This window comes from Brassica rapa, chromosome A02, assembly GCF_000309985.2.
Source record: "Brassica rapa cultivar Chiifu-401-42 chromosome A02, CAAS_Brap_v3.01, whole genome shotgun sequence".
NCBI lineage: Eukaryota > Viridiplantae > Streptophyta > Magnoliopsida > Brassicales > Brassicaceae > Brassica > Brassica rapa.
The window spans coordinates 24,000,964-24,021,288 of NC_024796.2; the positions used below are offsets into that span (position 1 = coordinate 24,000,964).

At 33.8% G+C, this 20,325-nt stretch overlaps 1 protein-coding gene across 2 annotated transcripts; it reads left to right on the top strand.

Annotated features, from left to right (window-relative positions):
• The first annotated feature begins 14,193 nt into the window (after window positions 1–14,193).
• LOC103854072 lies at window positions 14,194–20,294 on the top strand. 2 transcript variants are annotated; one of them, XM_009130986.3, is made up of 26 exons: window positions 14,194–14,668; window positions 14,740–14,852; window positions 14,942–15,068; window positions 15,145–15,240; window positions 15,316–15,384; window positions 15,465–15,599; window positions 15,675–15,743; window positions 15,834–15,877; window positions 15,972–16,131; window positions 16,440–16,607; window positions 16,758–16,842; window positions 16,945–17,178; window positions 17,298–17,389; window positions 17,514–17,556; window positions 17,656–17,813; window positions 17,913–18,023; window positions 18,152–18,220; window positions 18,314–18,457; window positions 18,621–18,695; window positions 18,778–18,954; window positions 19,046–19,131; window positions 19,236–19,290; window positions 19,384–19,509; window positions 19,586–19,699; window positions 19,798–19,917; window positions 20,016–20,294. In XM_009130986.3, exons 1-26 carry the CDS (start codon window positions 14,549–14,551, stop codon window positions 20,079–20,081), a joined length of 2,856 nt encoding a protein of 951 aa, XP_009129234.1. In that variant the 5' UTR covers window positions 14,194–14,548; the 3' UTR covers window positions 20,082–20,294. The 2 variants fall into 2 exon arrangements, with proteins under 2 accessions (XP_009129234.1, XP_009129235.1); XM_009130987.3 differs by having other exon boundaries at window positions 14,199–14,668; window positions 16,443–16,607.
• Window positions 20,295–20,325: the final 31 nt, after the last annotated feature.

Here is a 20,325-nt window from a genome sequence, read left to right on the forward strand (position 1 = left end):
TCCTCCAAAGACTTCCGACCGAACCACGGCACTCGCGAAAGTCGCCCACCGAGGTAAAGGCATTCTTAAGGTTCCCGTACTCAACCTGGAACTGAGATGCGCGAGTCTTCATCACCTCGACGATTTCTCTTTTGCCTTTCCTCTCCGCTCTACGAACAGCCCGCGCATGATCACGAGTAAGCTGTGCCTCTCGCTCCAGCATCTCGCCTTGCACGCGAGCGAGATCCCGCTCCGCTTTCTCCGCCTTGAAGCGGTAGACCATGGCTTCTCTATGACCCGCCTCGATGGCCGAGCCCAGCAAGCTCAGGCCCTGCAAAATCGATGGGCGTGTTACAAATCCATACATAGGATAATCACTAAAAAATTCCCAAAAAAAAACTAACCCCATTGATGATGCGAGATCCTTCCGCAACGACTCTCGGCCTCGCCGATTCTTTCGTAGGAGGAGGAGCATCGAAACCCGATGGCAGCCCAGCAAAGAAATCATCGAAGTCCGGAATGGGGGCCTCGCTCGAACCGCTTCCGTCGCCGTAAGCAAGGTTCGGATCCCATCCTGGAAGCATAGAGTCGTCCATCGAAAACTCTATGTCGCCAAGATCGACATCTTTTCCCTTCCAAGAGCTCGACTCCGGCGCAGCTGTCGGAGCTTCGACGGGATTCTGGTCGTCGGGTTCGGAGTCGCTTCCCGTATCCGCGTCCAAAGCTGGACCAGGTTGCACAAATTTCAGTGCCTTCCGAACCCTTCTCGGCGTGAAAGAAGTCCAGAAGAAGGGACCATTCCTGAGAAGATCCCTCACCGCGATAATGTCCTCAGGGAACGGAGCAAGAGGATTGATGAAGGGACGATTGTTCGGCAACCTCCGGAACAGTGGAATGCAACTCTCTTCGACGGACGCAGCGTCCAAACGAACAAAGAAAAAGAACTTCTTCCACAAGTTGAAGTTCGAAATGAACTTCTTAACCACCGACATAAATTTCCGAGGGACAAACCTATGCTTATCCGTATCCTTGACAAGTTGAAGCCTCAAAAGCGCTTCATAATGATCGACGGAAAGGGAAAGGCCATGCTCATAGCTTAGGATCAAGATCCCAATAAGGTGCTGAATGGCAAGGGGTGTCAACTGACTTATTGCGACTTCGAAGCGGTCCAACACTCGGACGAGAATTTCAGGTATGGGGAACCAGAGGCGACAACGCACTATGAACGCCTCATAACAAGTAAAGTAACCCTCCGGGTGGTTGTTAGCACATTCCCCGCGGCAGGGAACCCGGAACTCCACAACATCCGGGATGTGGTAGAACGACCGCATCGTCGCGAGAAACTCGTCAGTAGTCCTGCTTGCGTCCTCTTCCTCGACTCCACGATGGACCAGGACCGGGAATGGCTTCTCCTTGGGTGGGATCAATGAGCCATAATGAGCAACCCACCATGCCTCGTTCTCGGCATGATGCACCGAGTGAGGCATGAACTCCATCTTCGGAACGACGAGCTCTTCGTAAGGACTCGCGGACGAAGACCCTTTTTCGCAATCTTTTTCTTGCTCGACATCTTTACACTTCTCTTAAGAGAATAGAGGAAAAGGGTAGAGAGAAAGATATAAAGTTTTTTTTTAAAGATCTTAGAGAAAAACAAGAAAGTGAAAAAATTATGGAACAAGTTACCTCTCTTCTTATAAGACATGAGGATTTACTATTCAAGCTCGGACTTTCGCATATTAATTCCATCCATCACGCCTAACTTGCCAAACATGCCTAACCGCACGCTAGGATCCCGCCATGCATGATCCTAACGGGCTGGGGGGCTAACTGTTGGGGTCAAAAACGGTTACGACGTAATTACCACCCAAAAATTCTCAGAGATCGTATTTCCGAAAGAGTTAGTAAAAGAAGGGATGTAATTTTCGTAAAAATAACCTATACGAGGTTATTTTTACGAAGAAGTATTCTTTGGGATTCAAACCGAACGATCGTCCCGCTCGGTCGCTACGTAGCGACCGAGCTCGAGCCAAAGCTCGGTCGCTACGTAGCGACCGAGCGATCGTCCCGCTCGGACGCTACGTAGCGATCGTCCCGCTCGGTCGCTACGTAGCGATCGTCCCGCTCGGTCGCTACGTTTCGACCGAGCTCAGCCAAGCTCGGTCGCTATGTAGCGACCGAGCGATCGTCCCGCTCGGTCGCTACGTAGCGACTGAGCTCGAGCCAAAGCTCGGTCGCTACGTAGCGACCGAGCGAACGTCCCGCTCGGTCGCTACGTAGCGACCGAGCTCGAGCCAAAGCTCGGTCGCTACGTAGCGACCGAGCGATCGTCCCGCTCGGTCGCTACGTAGCGACCGAGCTCGAGCCAAAGCTCGGTCGCTACGTAGCGACCGAGCGATCGTCCCGCTCGGTCGCTACGTAGCGACCGAGCTCAAGCCGAAGCTCGGTCGCTACATAGCGACCGGGCTCGAGCCAAAGTTCGGTCGCTGTGTAGCGATTGAACCTTTCCGAACATCGATACGACACCAGTCCTTGCATTCTCGTCAAACCTTCGAATGCTATCTCCCGAAGACCGTAGCAAGCTCAGTCCATGTTTCCCGCTATTCTAATTCATCGATCAAACTTCGCGGATTAGAAACCGCGGAAAACTCGTAGTAAACGTGTCGAGTCGGAAGACGGCCCAAAGGGACCTAAAACACGACTCGAGGCCCATCCTACGATTTTTCTTAACCAAAAGCCCGTGAACCACAGCATGGTTCGCGCTTGGCCCACGAGGAAGGATAAATGTCAAGTTTCCGCGGATAAATACGGAAGTTTTGAAGATAATTGTGAAGATCGGGAAAAATGGAATATCTCCATTTTTATGCTATGACGGCTTAAGGGCAGAAGAGTAAAAGCGTAAACCGACCTTGGAGCTAGTATATAAGGAGTCCTAGGCGAGGAGCAGAGGAGAGAACTTTTTCAGAGCAAACTTAGCACTTAGAGCGATTTAGGCAACTTTCCGTTTTTGTTATTTCGAGCTGCGACTCAATTAGGTTTAGCCGTCTTAGGGTTGCTAGAACTAGGAATCTCGCCGACAGCTCTCGAGCCCAGGCTTATACCTTGTTGTAACGCTCATACGCAGATTCGGAATAAGATCTATTTTGCTCTCTTTTCGATTTCTTATTTTTATCGGTTTTATTCTCGTGTTCTGATTGCTTGACGTGTGGTAATTAACAGATATCGGGTCCTCTGGGAAACTAGGGTTTTCTTAGTTTCCTTACTTAAACGGAAATCGACAGTGCGAATTTCGGTTCCCACAAAATCTTGTACTCTTTCCGTTCCACAAAGATAGATTTTTTAGTATTTTAACACATCTTAAGAAAATACATTAAACTACCATAATAAGTGAATCTTTTTCTGTAATTTTCAATAACTTTTAACCAATAGTAATTCAATAAAGTCAATTAATTTTCTTAAAATTTACAATTTTTTCATAGAAAACACAAAAATACATCTTTGTGAAATAAACTTTTTTTCTAAAAAGTTTATCATTAAGGAACGGAGGGAATAATTCCTTAATCGATGTACAAAAATCTTAAAACCAACTTATTTTGATACATAGGGACTATTAAACTCGAGTTTTAGTAGCAATTGTGTCATTTTACTAATATTGTGACCGATCTATGACTATTTTGAGTCAGTCCCGGTCCGTGATAATTGGTTCCGATTTTAGTGTCTAGCCCTAAATGCGAGGCGTTGACGGAGGGTTTCAATTCTTAAAAAGGAGTTTATGGAAGGCTTGGTAACGTCTTAGTACGTAAACGTAATAAAATATTATCATATTATACTCATTAAATGTTAAATATAATGGTCTCTTAAATGTATCATCATTGTTAAAGAGTAGGGGTGTTCAATCCGGATATCGGTTCGGTTTCGGTTCGGTTTTTTTTGGTTTTCGGTATTTCGGTTAGTAAAATATAACTACCATTATAAATCCATATTTAGTTCGGTTCGGTTCGGTTTATATACCATCGGTTTTCGGTTTATTCGGTTTTATACCAAAAAACATAATTATTTTGTTTGAGATCATATTATATGAATTTTAGAGTCATATTGTCAACACAGTAATTTATTAAAAATATATTACATGTTCAAATAAATGAACAAAAAAGTAAAAATGCTTCTACCATAAAATAAAATAATCAAATTTATAACTAAAATCAAATCTTAAAATTTTGAAAATAAAAATATGAAACAAAATAGAAACATGAAATAAAAGTTTTTCCATTCTTTCATATTTAGTGTTCATTAAAGTCATGTGTTTTCAATTGAAAATTTTCCATTAATTATTGTCCATCAAATTTATAATCTTCATATTAATTTAGTGAAGACTAAAATAAATCAAAAAGATCAAAAAAAGACTTAGAAAATAAGATGTCTGAATTGCGATGTATTGTTATTTAATTATATTTCAAGTATTTTACAAATTATGGTTTTTTATTACTATAAAATTATGGTAATAGTTATTAACACAAATTTAACTTATGTAACAAATAGATTTTCATGTATTGTTATAAAATAAATATATATTTACATGTTTCTACTTTTAATCGGTTTTGTTCGGTTTATTCGGTTTAATCGGTTATATACCAAACCATATCCAAATCCTACGGTTTTTATAAAATTATATCCATTCGGTTTATATGGTATATACCAAAACCAAACCATACTATTTATTTCGGTTCGGTTCGGTTCGGTACGGTTTGGTTTTACCATATTGAACAGCCCTATTAAAGAGTTAACGTATTACAATTCATTTTAATTATTTTTAATACTTTATATGCACAAAATAAAATTAAGTATTACGGCTGACACAAATCACCAAGACTAGATAGGCAACATCGATTATAAAATGACGAAAGTGATTAGGTTTTCTGCTCTCAATTTGTTTACTATTGACTCTCCATAAGTGATTTCATTTTTTACCTCTATAAAAATGTGCTTTTGTTCTCGTTCTATTTCACTGATATGAGTTTTGTTTATTTTTATCTTTTTTCGGTGAATTATATAAGTGTCAATTTAAAAAGATGGACATCTGTAAAAATTAGTTTCACTCCAGATACATATCTAATAATCAAATTTTTGAAAAAAATCATCGGCAAATTCTATTCATAGGTTAGTGTTCAAATCTAATATATCAAGCTGTTATATAATGTAAGTGCATACTCGAAATATAAATGTATGCCTAGTATATATTCGTCAATTCGGTGTAAAAATCATCTAATTCTAAAACAACAAAAAAATTACTTATTTTATTAACCTATTCAAGTTTATTTACTTAACAGTTTACCGATAAAAAAATATATTATACTTTACCATTCTAGTATATGTAAACTATGTATAAACTAAGAACTGTTTGATTTATCAATTGATAAGCCAGAAAATTTATAATAAATAGTTCAAATATCTCATTCTTACAATGTTAATAGCTAGATAGGATATTAGGGAGAAAAAATATTAGACGAATAATCAAATCTCTCATTCTTTGAATAAACTCAAATAGAGGTGATAGGATACTTGTCATGATATTTAATTAAAAGGTTTTTAAGAATAAAAATCAAAACTAAATTATTTAATCTGAATAAAATAATATATATAGTGCTTCCAATATTAAAAATCAGTTCAATTTGAAGAAGTATATTTCTGGGATTGTCAGGATCAAATAACATATTAGAAATCACATATTTAAAAAATAACTAGATGATAAACCCCGCGCATGCGCGGGTGAGTTTTTTATACTAGAGTTTATTTATTAAATGGTTTTAACATTTTCCAACACTAAAATCTTCATCGATTGTAAAATGACGAATACAAGTGTTGGTCTCTTAAATGTATCATCGTTGTTGAAGAGTTAATGTATTACAGTTCATTTTTTAAGACTTCATATGCACAAAAGGAAATTAAGTTTTGCAGCTGAAAAAAATCACAAAAACCAGATAGGCAACATCGATTATAAAATGACCAAAGATGATTAGGTCTTCTGCTCTCGATTTGTTTACTATTGACTCTGCACAAGTAATTTCATTTTCTACCCCTATAAATATATGCTTTTCTTCTCATTTCTATTTCACTGATATGAATTTTTTTTTTTAACCTTTTTTGTGAATTCAATGAATTACATAAGTGTCAATTTAAAAAGATGGAGATCTGTAAAAATTAGTTTCACTCCATATACATATCTAAGAATCAATTTTTTTAAGAAAATCACCGGCAAACTCTATTCACATTTTAGTATTCAAATCTAATAAATCAAGCTGTTATAGAATATAAGTGCATACTTGGAATATAAATGTTTGTCTAGTATATATTCATAGTTCGGTCTGAAAATCATTTAATTCTAGAACAACAAAATATTACTTATTTTGTTAACCTAAGCTTTTGAGATTTAGTTACTTCAAAATATACCAGTAAAAAAATATAATAATTTACCATTCTATTATATGTAAACTATGTATAAACTAAGAAATGTTTGATTTTTTAAATGATAAATCAGAAAACTTGTTATAAATAGTTCAAATCTCTCAATCTTCCAATTATAATAGCTAGATAGGGTATTAAGTAGAAACAAATATTAGACGAATGATCAAATCTCTCATTCTTAGAACAAACTCAAAAAGTGGTGATTGGAAACTTGTCATGACATATCATTAAAAGACTTTTAGGAATAAAAACCAAGACTAAATTATTTTATCTGAATGAAATAATAATATATATATATAGTACTTCCAATATTAAAATCACTGCGATTTGAAAAAATGTATTTCTAGGATTGTCAGGATTAAATAACATATTAAAACCACCTATTAAAAAAATAATTTCTATACATAAAAGTATATACATTTGAGTAAACACATAAATCAAAACCAATACCGTTTGTTTAATTAAAAATTATGTTTTTGGTAAATAAATTAAAACAATATTCATTTTATTTACATTATATGGTATATAATTAAACTTTAGTGATATTGACATAGATATATATAGTATATTTTAATATAAATATTTATTATTATCATTTCCTACTCATATAATTTTATTAACATTTGTATATTTTCTGTAAAAACAAATTTTAAACCGTTAATCACAAAACTTTTACTGTGATATTATTCAATGCAAATTTCAAAATTTAATATTAAAATCTCAATAATTTTTCAGTAAAATTTTCGAATTTAATATATTTTTATATAGTATATAACTTAATTTAAATGATATATATATATAATATAAATATTTATTAATGAGACTTCATATTCGTACGATTTATGATCATTTGTATCTTGTTTGAAAAAAAAATTGTTAAACCATTAATCACAAAATTTTCAATGTGGAACTTTTACCATTTTTTAGTAGTTTATAGTCATTTAAAAAAAATTCAGAATATAACATATGAGAAACAATGTAAATTTTTTATTATATGCTTAATGCAATTGTTTAATTTTTTAATAATATAAAAAAATTTAAAAAAAGAGAGGGTACAAAAAGTGTTATCAAATATGTATTATTCATAATTATTAATTGACATATATATATGTTAATCATATTAATTAATTCCATAGTTCTTATTTAAGAAAATAATTGAGAATATTCTTGTGTACACCACTAATCAATTTGATAGTTAGTTTAATAAAACATTTAATATATATTTATGTGGACTAACTTATTGTTCTAAGGATTTTATGAATTATCCTAGTGGTGAAATGTGGCTACAAAGACATGTTATAATGCTCTATAATTAATATTTAGGGGACTTGTATACGTTAAAGTATATACCTCAGAGTAAGCACACAAATCAAAACCAATACATTTTGTTTATTTACAATCATGTTTTTGGTAAATAAATCAAAACAATCATTTTATTTACTTTATATAGTATATAATTAAATTTTAGTGATATTGACATCGATATATATAGTATATTTTAGTAAAAATATTTTTTTATTGACACTTTCTACTCATATGATTTTATTAACATTTATATATTTGATGTAACAAAAATTTAAACTGTTAATCACAAACTTTAATGTGAGATTTTTCAATACAAATTTGAAAATTAAAATATTGAGATCTCAATAATTTTCATTAGAAAAATGAAATTAACATATTTTTTATAGTACATAATTTAGTTTAAAAGATATTAATAAAAATATAATATGAATGTTTATTAATGAGACTTCATATTCAAACGATTTAGGATCATTTGTATCTTGATTGAACAAAAAAGAAAGTTAAACCATTGATCACAAATTTTCAATGTGGGACTTTTACCATTTTAAGTAATTTATAGTCATTTAAAAAAAATTCAAAATATAACATATATGAAAAATTATATATTTTTATTATATGCTTAATGTGATTCTTTTTCATTTTTTTTAATAATATAAAATTAAACAAAAAAGAGAGAGAATACAAATTTTTTTATCAAATATTTGTTATTCCCTCCGTTTCATATTAAGTGTTGTTGTAGAGAAAACATTTTGTTGTAAAATAAGTGTCGTTTTAGCATTTCAATGCATAATTTATTAACTTTATTTTTCAGTTTATTTTTCTATTGGTTGAAATATGGTTAGATGTATGGGTAATGATATTTTTATACAGAAAATATGAAGCATTAAATATTTTCTTAATATGTGTGCACAAATATAAAATGATACTTAATATGAAATAGATGGGGTATTCATTATCATTAATTGTCATGTTAATATGAAATAGATGTAGTATTCATTATTAGGTAATTTTGTAGTTTTTATTTAAGAAAATAATTAAAAATATTCTTTTGTACACTACTAATTAATTTGATAGTTATTTTAATAAAAAAATATTATATATATTTATATGAAACAATTAATTTTTCTAAGGATTCTAAGGATCATCTTAATGATGATACGTGGCTACAAAAATATGCTATAATCTTCTGTGATTAATATTTAGAGGATTGAACCAAATGATCTATAAAAATAAGTTTTTTAATTAATTTGGAGATTAAAATATCTATACATATTAATCAGTTAAATTTTGGAGGTTAAAAACTAATGTCTCTTGCATGCTAATGATTAACCCCGACAATGTAAAAAGAATTCCAAATATTTGCTGTAAGAAAAGAAAAATTCGAAACAATATTATGCGAGAAAATAAAGAGAAATAGATACGGACATTTTGAAACAATTTCATGATTGACAAAACAAAATCGTTAGACCATCGTTATTGGGGATCTATCAACTAGATAGATTTGACATGAATCTCTAAACTTATAAGAAACTCATATTAAAACATTATTATTTTTGATTAAATACATTAGTTGAGAAACGTTTGATCCAGATGACCTGACCTTAGATTGAAAAGAGTTTACGAAACTTCACTTCTCCTCCTCACTAATGGCATGAGATGCAAAAGCGAATCCAGCTGAAGTGTTCATCCCCTCACCTAATTTAATCAACCGAGTTACAAGATTTCTCATAATCAGAATTTATGTCAACTATTCCGTGCATCTCTAATCCAACTTTATTTTTATCTATATGTTTTTAAATAAAAAAAAAATTATATATATAAGTGAATTTGTTTAGTATATATTTTTATAATAGAAACTTTCTATTTTTTTAAAAAATATAAATATATAAAAAATGTTATTTTCGTATTTAAATATAGAGACGAAAACAGTATTTCTATATTTTTCGTCTGAATATATAATCTGACATTGGAACAAAATCATTTTTACAATAAATATATATATTTTTAAAATAGTGACGAAAACAGTATTTCTATATTTTCGTCTGAATATATAATCTGACATTGGAATAAAATCATTTCTACAATAAAAATATATATTAAAAAAAAATATAATAGTAGTTGTACACATTGGAGATGCTCACAGATTCTAATGACCAAGACCGGTACTTATCTAAACACAGATAATATCACACGTAAATTAGCACAATCTAACTAAAACATACAATCATCTATAGCTCGTAGCATCTAAACATGTGACCTACGAATAATTTGCTCATGCTCGGAGATAAAATTGTACATGTTTTCTTGCTCTGCATATTCAACACCGTTTAAGAATGAGAACCAATTGTTTTCTCCTAAAAGCTAGGCCGGAGATTATTATCGGGATCAAGATTCGATCTAAGATCTGTTCCGGATCCTCTCCAAAAATAGGATATCTGGAGTGTCCAGATCCAAATCCAAATAATAAAATCTTGGATCCGTCAAAATCAAATCCGGATATCTTAATTTTTAGATCCGGATATCCGGATCGATATTTTTAAAATATATTAAATCTTTAAATTTCATTGATATTTATATTTGATATATTAATATTTATACATAATTTAGTCTTATAATATTATATTTTAATTTTTTAAATATTACACACACACACATATATACATCTTAAATTAATATTTGATTTAAGTATTATTTAATAATTTATAAAAAAATTATTTTTTAATTATTTTTACGGATCCGGATATCTTTGGGTAATGTAATATCTAGACGGATATCCAGAAGCCACGAATCCAGATTCAGATATTAAATTAACGAATCCGACAGATTCATATCCGGATCCGGATACCCTAGATTTCTCGATATCCGGATCTGTTCCACTCCTACTAAAAGCAACATAAAACACAAATTTAATTTTTTTGCTACTATCTAGCAATTTTTTTTTCATAACTAGCTATCAATAGTTAGATTTATACTGTCGAAGTATTCGACAAGATACCTATTTTTGGGTTACCTGTCTATTCCCCCCCCCCCCCCCCCCCCCCCCCCCCAGACACACAAACCCTACTTATTTCCCCCCAAAGTATTTACCTCTTCATAATCCCACCCAAACTTATAGATTGTCTTCATATCTCCCCCTAATCTTTTTTAATCCCTCTCTCTAATTAAATTCCCAAGTCGTGATTAAAGGAACCATAATCACATTTTGTAAACAGCGATTACCCAATTAAAAAAACTAGACCCGGCATAAACACAGATTTGACCCAACCCGAAATTAAAAAAGAAAAATTGGGGATAGAATTAAAGTTAGGGTTTTCTTCTATCTCTTTCACGTAAAGAAAAACGACGAGGATGACAGAGAAAAGGAAAGAGAGAGAAACGAGAGAAAGGAGAGAAGAGAGTGCAGAGGAGAGAGAGACAGTGAGGGATGGTACCACATAAGAAACTGAGACGCGAAGAGATGATCCGAGAAGCGTTGCAGAACATGATCATTTTCTTACATGATTCTACTCATGTTCAAGAGTCCAACACTCAAAATATCACAAAAAATACATAAAGCTCATCGCTTACATAAGTTTAAGCACATAAAATACCAAACTACACAAAGCTCATCACTTCTATCATAATCTTACATGAGTCTAAACACATAAGCTGATCTTCATTCTTAATTCTCATCACTTCTTCTTCTATCTTGTCACTTATTCTTCTACCTTGTCAATCCTTGTTTCTTGAACGTCAAAGTGTTCCATTATACTCTATCGCAAATCCTTGACATTGTTCACAAGTTCATCATGTTTAGCATCAACCTTTTCTATTTCATCTGTGACAATTTCATCTACCCATTTGAAAAGATGTGTCTCCATATTTCTCTGTACTCAAACACAAACAACATATATCCATTAAAACCTGTGAAGAAGCAAATTTAAAATGGCGACACAACAACATATATCTATGTTTTCTCTCTCTCTTCTCTATCTCTCTCTCTCTCTCTCTCTCTCTCTCTCTCTCTCTCTCTCTCTCTCTCTCTCTCTCTCTCTCTCTCTCTCTCTCTCTCTCTCCTATGTTCTTCGTCTCTCTCCCTCCTTTGTTTTTTTGTAACATATATCTCTGTTCTTCGTCTTTCTCTCTCTTCTCTGTTCTCTCTCTCTCTATTCTTCGTCTCTCTTTTCTCTGTTCTCTCTCTCTCTCTCTGTTCTTCGTCTCTCCATTTCTCTCTCTCTCTCTCTCTCTCTCTCTCTCTCTCTATCTCTCTCTCTCTCTCTCTCTCTCTCTCTCTCTCTCTCTCCTATGTTCTTCGTCTCTCTCCCTCCTTTGTTTTTTTGTAACATATATCTCTGTTCTTCGTCTTTCTCTCTCTTCTCTGTTCTCTCTCTCTCTATTCTTCGTCTCTCTTTTCTCTGTTCTCTCTCTCTCTCTGTTCTTCGTCTCTCCATCTTCTCTGCTCTCTCTCTTTCTGTTCTTCGTCTCTCCATCTTCTTTGTTCTCTCTCTCTCTCTCTCTCTCTCTCTCTCTCTCTCTCTCTCTCTCTCTCTCTCTCTCTCTCTCTCTCTCTCTCTCTCTCTCTTTCTTCTCTGTTCTTTGTCTCTCTCTCTGTGTCGTCGTAAGTCAGAAAAACCCCAGTTTAATTTAAAAATCTGGGTCGGGTTTTTTCAATGTCGGGTGAGTTCCGTTTTTAATGGGTAATCATTGTTTATAAAACACGATTAATAACTCTATAATCACGATTTAGAAATTCAATTAGAAAGGGGGAGAAAAAAAGTTTGGGGTGATATGAAGAGAATTTATAAGCTTGGGTGGGCTTATGAAGAGGTAAATACTTTGGGGGGAATAGGTAGGGTTTGTGTGTCTGTGGGTGGGAATAGGTAGGAAACCCCCTATTTTTACGTAATATATTTGACATATACTATCAATTTTAGTTTAATATACTTATTTATGTTCTTTAATAAATGATTTAGGAGGTGTATTGGTTTATATATTTTGATTGATTTAGAAATTCATATACTATTTATAAATCTAAGTAAAATATATAGATTTTCAAATTTTCACGGATTAGTATTTACAAATCCGGAGGTTTTTCCTCGAATCTTAATCTTTGTATTTTTAACAAAAAAAAACTATACAAATCCATACAAATACATTATAAAATCAATTATCTTCATAAATCGTATGATTGAATAGCACTTGATTTATATTAGAATTTATAAATCATAAAACCAATAACACTTGATGTAGTTTAGATTTTCCAATACAAATTTTAAAATAATAGATACAATAACACTAGATTTAGTTTAGATTTTCAAATCCATTAAAATATACACCAACCAATAACCTCCGCTTAAACTTTAGTTAAAGCATTTTACTTTAAAACCAAAACTTAAATTTAAATATAAATATACGAATAGTAGTAAATATTTATTAAAACAAATAAAACATTTATCTAATTAAAACTAAAAATAATAAATAGAGGTTTGTATTTAATTTAATCAATCTATCTATACTATTATTTGCGAAGTAAATTTTTGAAATCGAGCTCTCACGTTGAAAGTTAGAGTGATTAATATCATTTATACCCTTAATGAATAAAATGTATAACTTAATTAAAAAATAAAAACGAAATTTTAATTTATTTGATTAGATAATTGATTAAAATTAATAATAGTAAGAATTATCCAAAATCAGAAAATATAATTTAAAAAAGAGATAATTTTTGTATACATTGTATTGTTATTAAAAAAAAAGTCTTTTAGTAAAAAGTTAAAAACATTAATTATATAACTAAATATTAATCAAATTGCAAAGTAAGTTTTTGGAATCAAGCTCTCACGTTAAAAGTTAAAGTGGTTAATATCGTTTATACCCTTAATGAATTTTACAGAGTCAATATGAGTATGTAAATGTTTTTTGCTGTAAAAAAACCCTTAATGAATAAAATATATAACTAAATTACAAAATAAAAACAAAATTTTAATTTATTTGATTAGATAATTGATTAAAATTAATAATAGTAAGAATTATCCAAAATCAGAAAATATAATTTAAAAAAGAGATAATTTTTGTACATATTGTATTGTTATTTGAAAAAAGTCTTTTAGTAAAAAGTTAAAACATGAATTATATAACTAAATATTAATCAAATAAAATTTTTAAACATATAATTAAAAATAGAATATTGAATTAACCAAAATCTAAAAATATAATTTAAAAAAAAAGATGATTTCTATATATATATATAAATTGTATTGTTTTCTGAAAAAATATTTTTGTAAAAAGTTAAAAACATAAATTATATAATTAAATATTAATCAAATAAAACTTTTACTAAAATTATGAATATAGTGTACAAAGAATTTTTCAAAAATTATGAAAATGTTTAAGTCCGCATCACGGACAAAACACCTAGTAAATACTTATTTACAGAGTATATAATTTCCTTTCGTCAACCATTTGTAAACCAGCCAAAATGAAATATTTAATTTTGAAAATAATAAAACCTACATTAAATTCAGTTATAATTTTTCTGGGGGGGGGGCACTGGAGTCCTCGTAGAGTTGAAGGCCAGACGGGGAAGGAAGAACAAAGCGGGAGACTACATGCTTGCAAGCAAAGTGTTCCTCAAAAACACAAAAGCAAAGGATAAAAACCAACAAAATTAATAAACAAATAAATAAATAAATAAATAAAAAAAGCAAAAGAGAAGTTGAATTCATTCTGATTTTGTTTTTCCCTTTTAATTGTTTACCGTTTACTCGATCTCACCCCCTTTCGATCCGCCTCGACTCTCTTCCTCGATTGCTCCGATCATCGCCCTATGGACGACGAGGTTGTTCAGCGAGTTTTCCAAGAGGGAGGACGCGATTTCTTCCAGCAGCAGCCTTCTACTTCATCCTCATCCTCTTCTTCGATTCTCCAATCTCTTCCTCTTCATGTGGTACGCTTCGATTCTTCAATCTCTTCCTAGTTTTCGAATAGTCATCGGAGGTTGATAACTGTTTTTGTTAGGCCTTCGATCATGGCTATTACCTGTTGGTTAAGTCGATTCAAGAACTCAGAGAGAAGAAGGACGGCATTGTTACGGTTGGTATAGGTGGACCTAGCGGCTCCGGTAAAACTAGGTAGCGATCCTCTTTAGGTTGGAAGGTGTTATATAGTAGTAGTCAAGCTTGATCTCTTTTTTATTTGTGTGTGTGTGTGTGTATGAAAGCTTGGCAGAGAAAGTTGCATCTGTGATTGGATGTCCTGTGATCGCCATGGAGGATTACCGTGACAGTGTGGACGATGGAAATGAATTGGAAACGTTAGATTTTGATGCGTTAGTCCAGAATCTGGAGGTATTTTGATTCTTAACTTTGATTAAAACTCTGTAGAATGACTTAGGTTGAGTAATTTTTCTCTTGCTGTGAATAGGATTTGATCAAAGGGAAAGATACTCTTGTTCCGGTGTTTGATTTCCAGCAGAAGAGGTGTGTTGACACGAAGATGGTGAAGGCATCATCTGGAGTGGTAAGTCAGAAAATGGTATTTTTGGGTATGGTTTAGGTATGGCTGTTATGTTCTTTTGGCTGTGGTTTATTGTAGGTGATTGTTGATGGGACGTATGCCCTTCATGCTAGATTGCGCTCCTTGTTGGATATTCGGGTTGCAGTGGTAAGGTTTTCACATTCACTGATATGCTAAACTATAAGGAAATGAGCATATTCTTATTCTTTACTCTCTCTGTTGATTAGGTTGGTGGCGTTCACTTTAGCCTCCTCTCTAAAGTCCGTTATGATATTGGGGATTCGTGTTCGCTTGATTATCTTATCGACAGCATCTTCCCATTGTTTAGAAAGCATATTGAGCCAGATCTTCATCATGCGCAGGTTGGTTTTTCTTCTTTTTTTCCTCCTCTTTATGTGTTCAGAAGTTTGACTTATTTGTTTGTTGCGAGTGTGCAGATCAGAATCAACAACAGTTTTGTTTCATCATTTCGGGAAGCCATATACAAACTGAAATGCAAAAGTGAGGTCTGTAGTTTCTTTCGATTGCTAAATTTTCCAGCTTCACTCTAGATTTATATAATAATGTCAACCACTTAACTACAGTTCATGTAACAGATAGTAACTTCTTTTGCTCAAGGAAGTGAAGTCCAGAAGGATAAGTAAGAAGGATTCTTCTAGCAAGTAGGAATGGTTTAAGCTTTTTACTGGATCTTCATATGCATGCTAACATGGTTTCCCTGGTGCTACTTTCAGTTTTATTGAGATGTACCTCAGACCTCCTTCTGCAAACGAAGAGGCGCGTATAAATGACTGGATAAAAGTTCGTCAAGCTGGTATACGGTACTACCTCTCGCTTGGGGACCAAAGAATTGTCGACAAGCATTTCATCATCCGGCCGAAAGCTGAGTTTGAGGTGAGTTGATACATGCAATTACTGCTGTGTTTGGTGTGTCTGTATTTCTAATTCTGTAAATCTTTATGGAATTGAAGTTATGTTTAGGTCTTATTCTTGGTGGAAAGGATAACAATAGGGATTGAGTGATATAGAATTACTATGTTTATGGTTTCCGGTGCAGTATTTTTCCTTGATTTTGTTAATTTCGGATAGTCTCTGCTTAAAAGCATCATGGCTGTGGTCCTAATGGCAGCCAGCTTGAACATATCTTTTTTAAAGATATTCCTCACAACGCTTCTGTGTGTGACTTGGTTGCTATTGTCTAGCAGGTTGGTCGGATGACACTTGGAGGATTGCTAGCTTTGGGCTACAATGTTGTAGTGAGTTATAAGCGAGCTTCAACTGCTGTGAGCTATGGTAATTTATCCCTGTCACGTGAAACGATTGATACTCTTGGAGAGACTTTCCTGGTACTGAGAGGGACAGACAGGAAGGTAATAAACCTTCAATTCTCTCTTAAAACAATACATCAATCTTCAATTCAGAAAAATCCTTAAAAAGCATTATTGTCACTTGCAATTGAATCTCGCTTTTTCAGCAGTCTCCATTTTGCTATATATGTTTAATAGATGTTTCCCATGTAGAGTGTGGGAGCTGAAGCTCTGAGAATGGGTATTAGTGGGCCATGGATCACCAAGTCATACCTGGAACTGATCCTTGAAAGTAAAGGTCAGTGAATTTCGATAAAGCATGTTTGTTTCCACTATGTTTTCATCTTATGTTTTTCAGTGTAACACAATCTTAATTCCTGCAAGCTAACCCTTGTTGTAGGTGTCCCACGCTTGAATACACCTCCACTTTTGCAACAGTCTCCTGTAACCGTTAACCAGGAGAAGCAAATTGTTGCACCAAAACCGATCCGAACTACCCCAAACATTGTCACCCGCCTTGAGGATTTATCGCAGCCTTGGACCCGATCTCCGACCAAATCTCAAATGGAACCAATGGTTGCAACTTGGCATTTCACCTCTTTTGATGCACCTCATTCAGTAAGCTCTGGTGTAGGTATGTTCGTCTTTCTTTTAAGATAGATTTTTCCCTCTTAGTGTTATGTCTTATCAAATGTATTATCAGGAGTATTATCATTGCATTTATGCTTAGACTTTCTCATCAAGCAGCCACAGATTCCTCTTTCAGGGATAATATACGACTTGTTCCTATGCCTGATTCATACGACTTGGATAGAGGGTTACTTCTTTCCGTTCAAGCAATACAGGTAAGAGATAGGAGGAATCTCTTTCTCCTAAGTAGAATAGCTGCTTCCTCTTGCAGATATTATTTCAACCGCAAAACTTCGCTCTTTCTAGTAAGGGTTGTTTTGCTTGTGATTATTGTCTCAGGCGCTGTTGGAAAATAAAGGACCACCTGTTATTGTAGGAATAGGTAACATTTCTTGTTCGCTGTTTGTATCATTTTACTTTTAAGGCTGAGTCGAACATCTATTTCTTACACTATATGTTTGTCACAATGCTTTCACTGAAGGCGGTCCTAGTGGATCTGGTAAGACTAGCTTGGCCCATAAAATGGCTAATATAGTTGGATGTGAAGTGGTTTCCCTTGAAAGTTACTTCAAGTCTGAGCAAGTCAAAGATTTCAAGCATGATGACTTTAGTTCCCTTGACCTGCCTTTGCTCTCAAAGGTAACGCTTTGGTTTGAGAATATTAAAGTATAAGGTGATCTCGTTAGCGTTTGGGTTAGTTTTATTGGATTTAAAAATCTCTCTCTACTTCATTTGCAGAACATTGCTGACATAACGAACAGTCGAAGAACAAAACTGCCTGTATTTGACCTGGAGACTGGTACTAGATGTGGCTTTAAGGAACTTGAAGTTTCTGAAGAATGTGGTGTGGTTAGTGATCCTACTCTTCTCATATGATATTTTGATCATGTGATATTTTCTCTTTCAAAATGGTTGTTACCTTTGTTTTCATTTCAACCGTAGTTATTAGATTATTTTGACATATCATTGCTGTTTAGATCATCTTCGAGGGGGTTTATGCGCTGCATCCAGAAATCAGACAATCTTTGGACCTTTGGGTTGCTGTTGTAAGATTCTTTTCTGCTTCATTGTTCCTTTTCTTCCATTCGTCTTGTTTTCTTATCAAGAACCGACTAATTTTCTTACGATACATGAAACAGGTGGGAGGTGTTCATTCACATCTTATTTCCAGAGTCCAGAGGGATAAGAGCCGAGTCGGGTGTTTCATGTCTCAAAATGAAATAATGATGACCGTATTTCCAATGTTCCAGCAACATATTGAGCCACATCTAGTGCATGCACACGTGAGTACACTTGAGACTCTAGATTTCACCTACTAAAATTGTGCTCTACTCTTTGTTTGTAGTCTTTTTTTTGTGATTGCGATTAGCTTATGAAAAGAAAAAGAAAACACTCGGTTCTATAGAAGTGATGATCTCTGCCTCCTTACATTTCCCAATAATGCAGGTCAAGATTCGAAATGATTTTGATCCAGTTTTCTCTCCCGAGAGCTCTTTGTTTGTTTTGAAAAGCAATAAACAGGTAAGGGATAAATATAACACATTCTGAGTTTGCATAGACCTAGCTTACTCACTCACTCACGCCTCGTCATGTCATTGATAAGGTTCCATATCAGGATATTCTCAGTATCCTTGATTCCACAAAATTCTGCAGCTCCGTTCAGAATTTTATCGATATATATTTCAGGCTATCTGGGCTTCCCGCCAATGGGCAGCTGTCAGATAGTGACTGCATACGCGTTAGAATCTGCGAGGGCAGGTTTGCTGTGCTTATACGTGAGGTATGCTATTAATCTCTAGTTTCATGATTATATTTTGTTCATTAGTGAGTTTATTAATTATGTCTCATGACTCTCTTTTACTATGTGACAGCCAATTAGGGAAGGGAACTTCATCGTCCAGCCCAAAGTAGATTTTGACATTAGCGTAAGTACTGTGGCTGGTCTTCTTAATCTCGGGTGAGCAAGACATCAAACAAGTGTTTTATATCAGTCATCCTCAATAGTTTTTCTGTTATCACATTCCATGAGATGATCTATATATGCTCTATTTTTCGTTTCAGGTATCAAGCAGTGGCGTATATCGAAGCCTCTGCCTTTATTTACCAAGACGGAAAGGTAAGTATCTTGTTTGAAAGTGCGAAACAAGCTTTTGGAGATGAATATGGTCCAAATAAGTCACCCTCTCTTAATTGTTTTTGGCTATTGAAGATTCTGATTGAGGTTGATCATCTCCAAGATGTGCCAAGTCCATACATACAGATCAAAGGCGTAAACAAAAAAGCTGTGACTGCTGCTGGTTCAGCTCTCAAACTGGATGGTTCATACACAACAAAGGTTCCATTTCTTTCTTCATTTACTTGCATGTTACGCATAATTAGTCTCTTATTCCCTCTTGTTTTCTTGAATGAAGAGTTACCTTCAAATAGTTTTGGAAAGACTACCACCAGTTCAGAGAAGTTCAAGTGGAATCCATACACAACAAGCAGCGCGGTTGCAAGAACTTGTGGAATTCATACAGTCTCAGGTAATCAAATAGTCTCTGCTTTATCTCCTCTCCTCTCCTCCCATTATTCTGGGTTCTCTGTCTCTAAAATGGGGTTCTTCTCATTGCCATTTTTGAAGGGAAGTAGTAACAGTGCGTCGGAAGCGTCACCAAGAAGAGATGGTTCTTCCATAGACAACGTTTTGGACGATATGCAGTCAAGAATAAAACGACTCGAACGTTGGCACACCATCAATACGGTATGGCATCAAAAGTTAATCGTGTTTAAAAGACTAAATACAATCTTTTTGGTTTATTAAATGTATGATTAGAAGTAACACATATGGTGGAAACACAGGTACTATGGACATTCTTGATGTCTGCGCTCGTTGGTTATTCTCTCTACCAAAGGAAGCGCCAGTAATCTTAAATCCGTTCTTATTTAATTTGCTTTTTCCAATAATCTAATCACAGAAAAAAGAAGAAAGGTTACATGCTAACCTGTGTGAATTGTCAATATATATACAAGCTCCCACTTTTATTTTATTTTTCTCTTTGTGGTTTATTCAGTCTTCGAACATTGTAATAATTATTGTTATGCTATTAAATCAAAGAAAAAAGATGGAAGTTTTTCCCCAAAAGTAATGTTTGCTTAATGTTTAAGATCA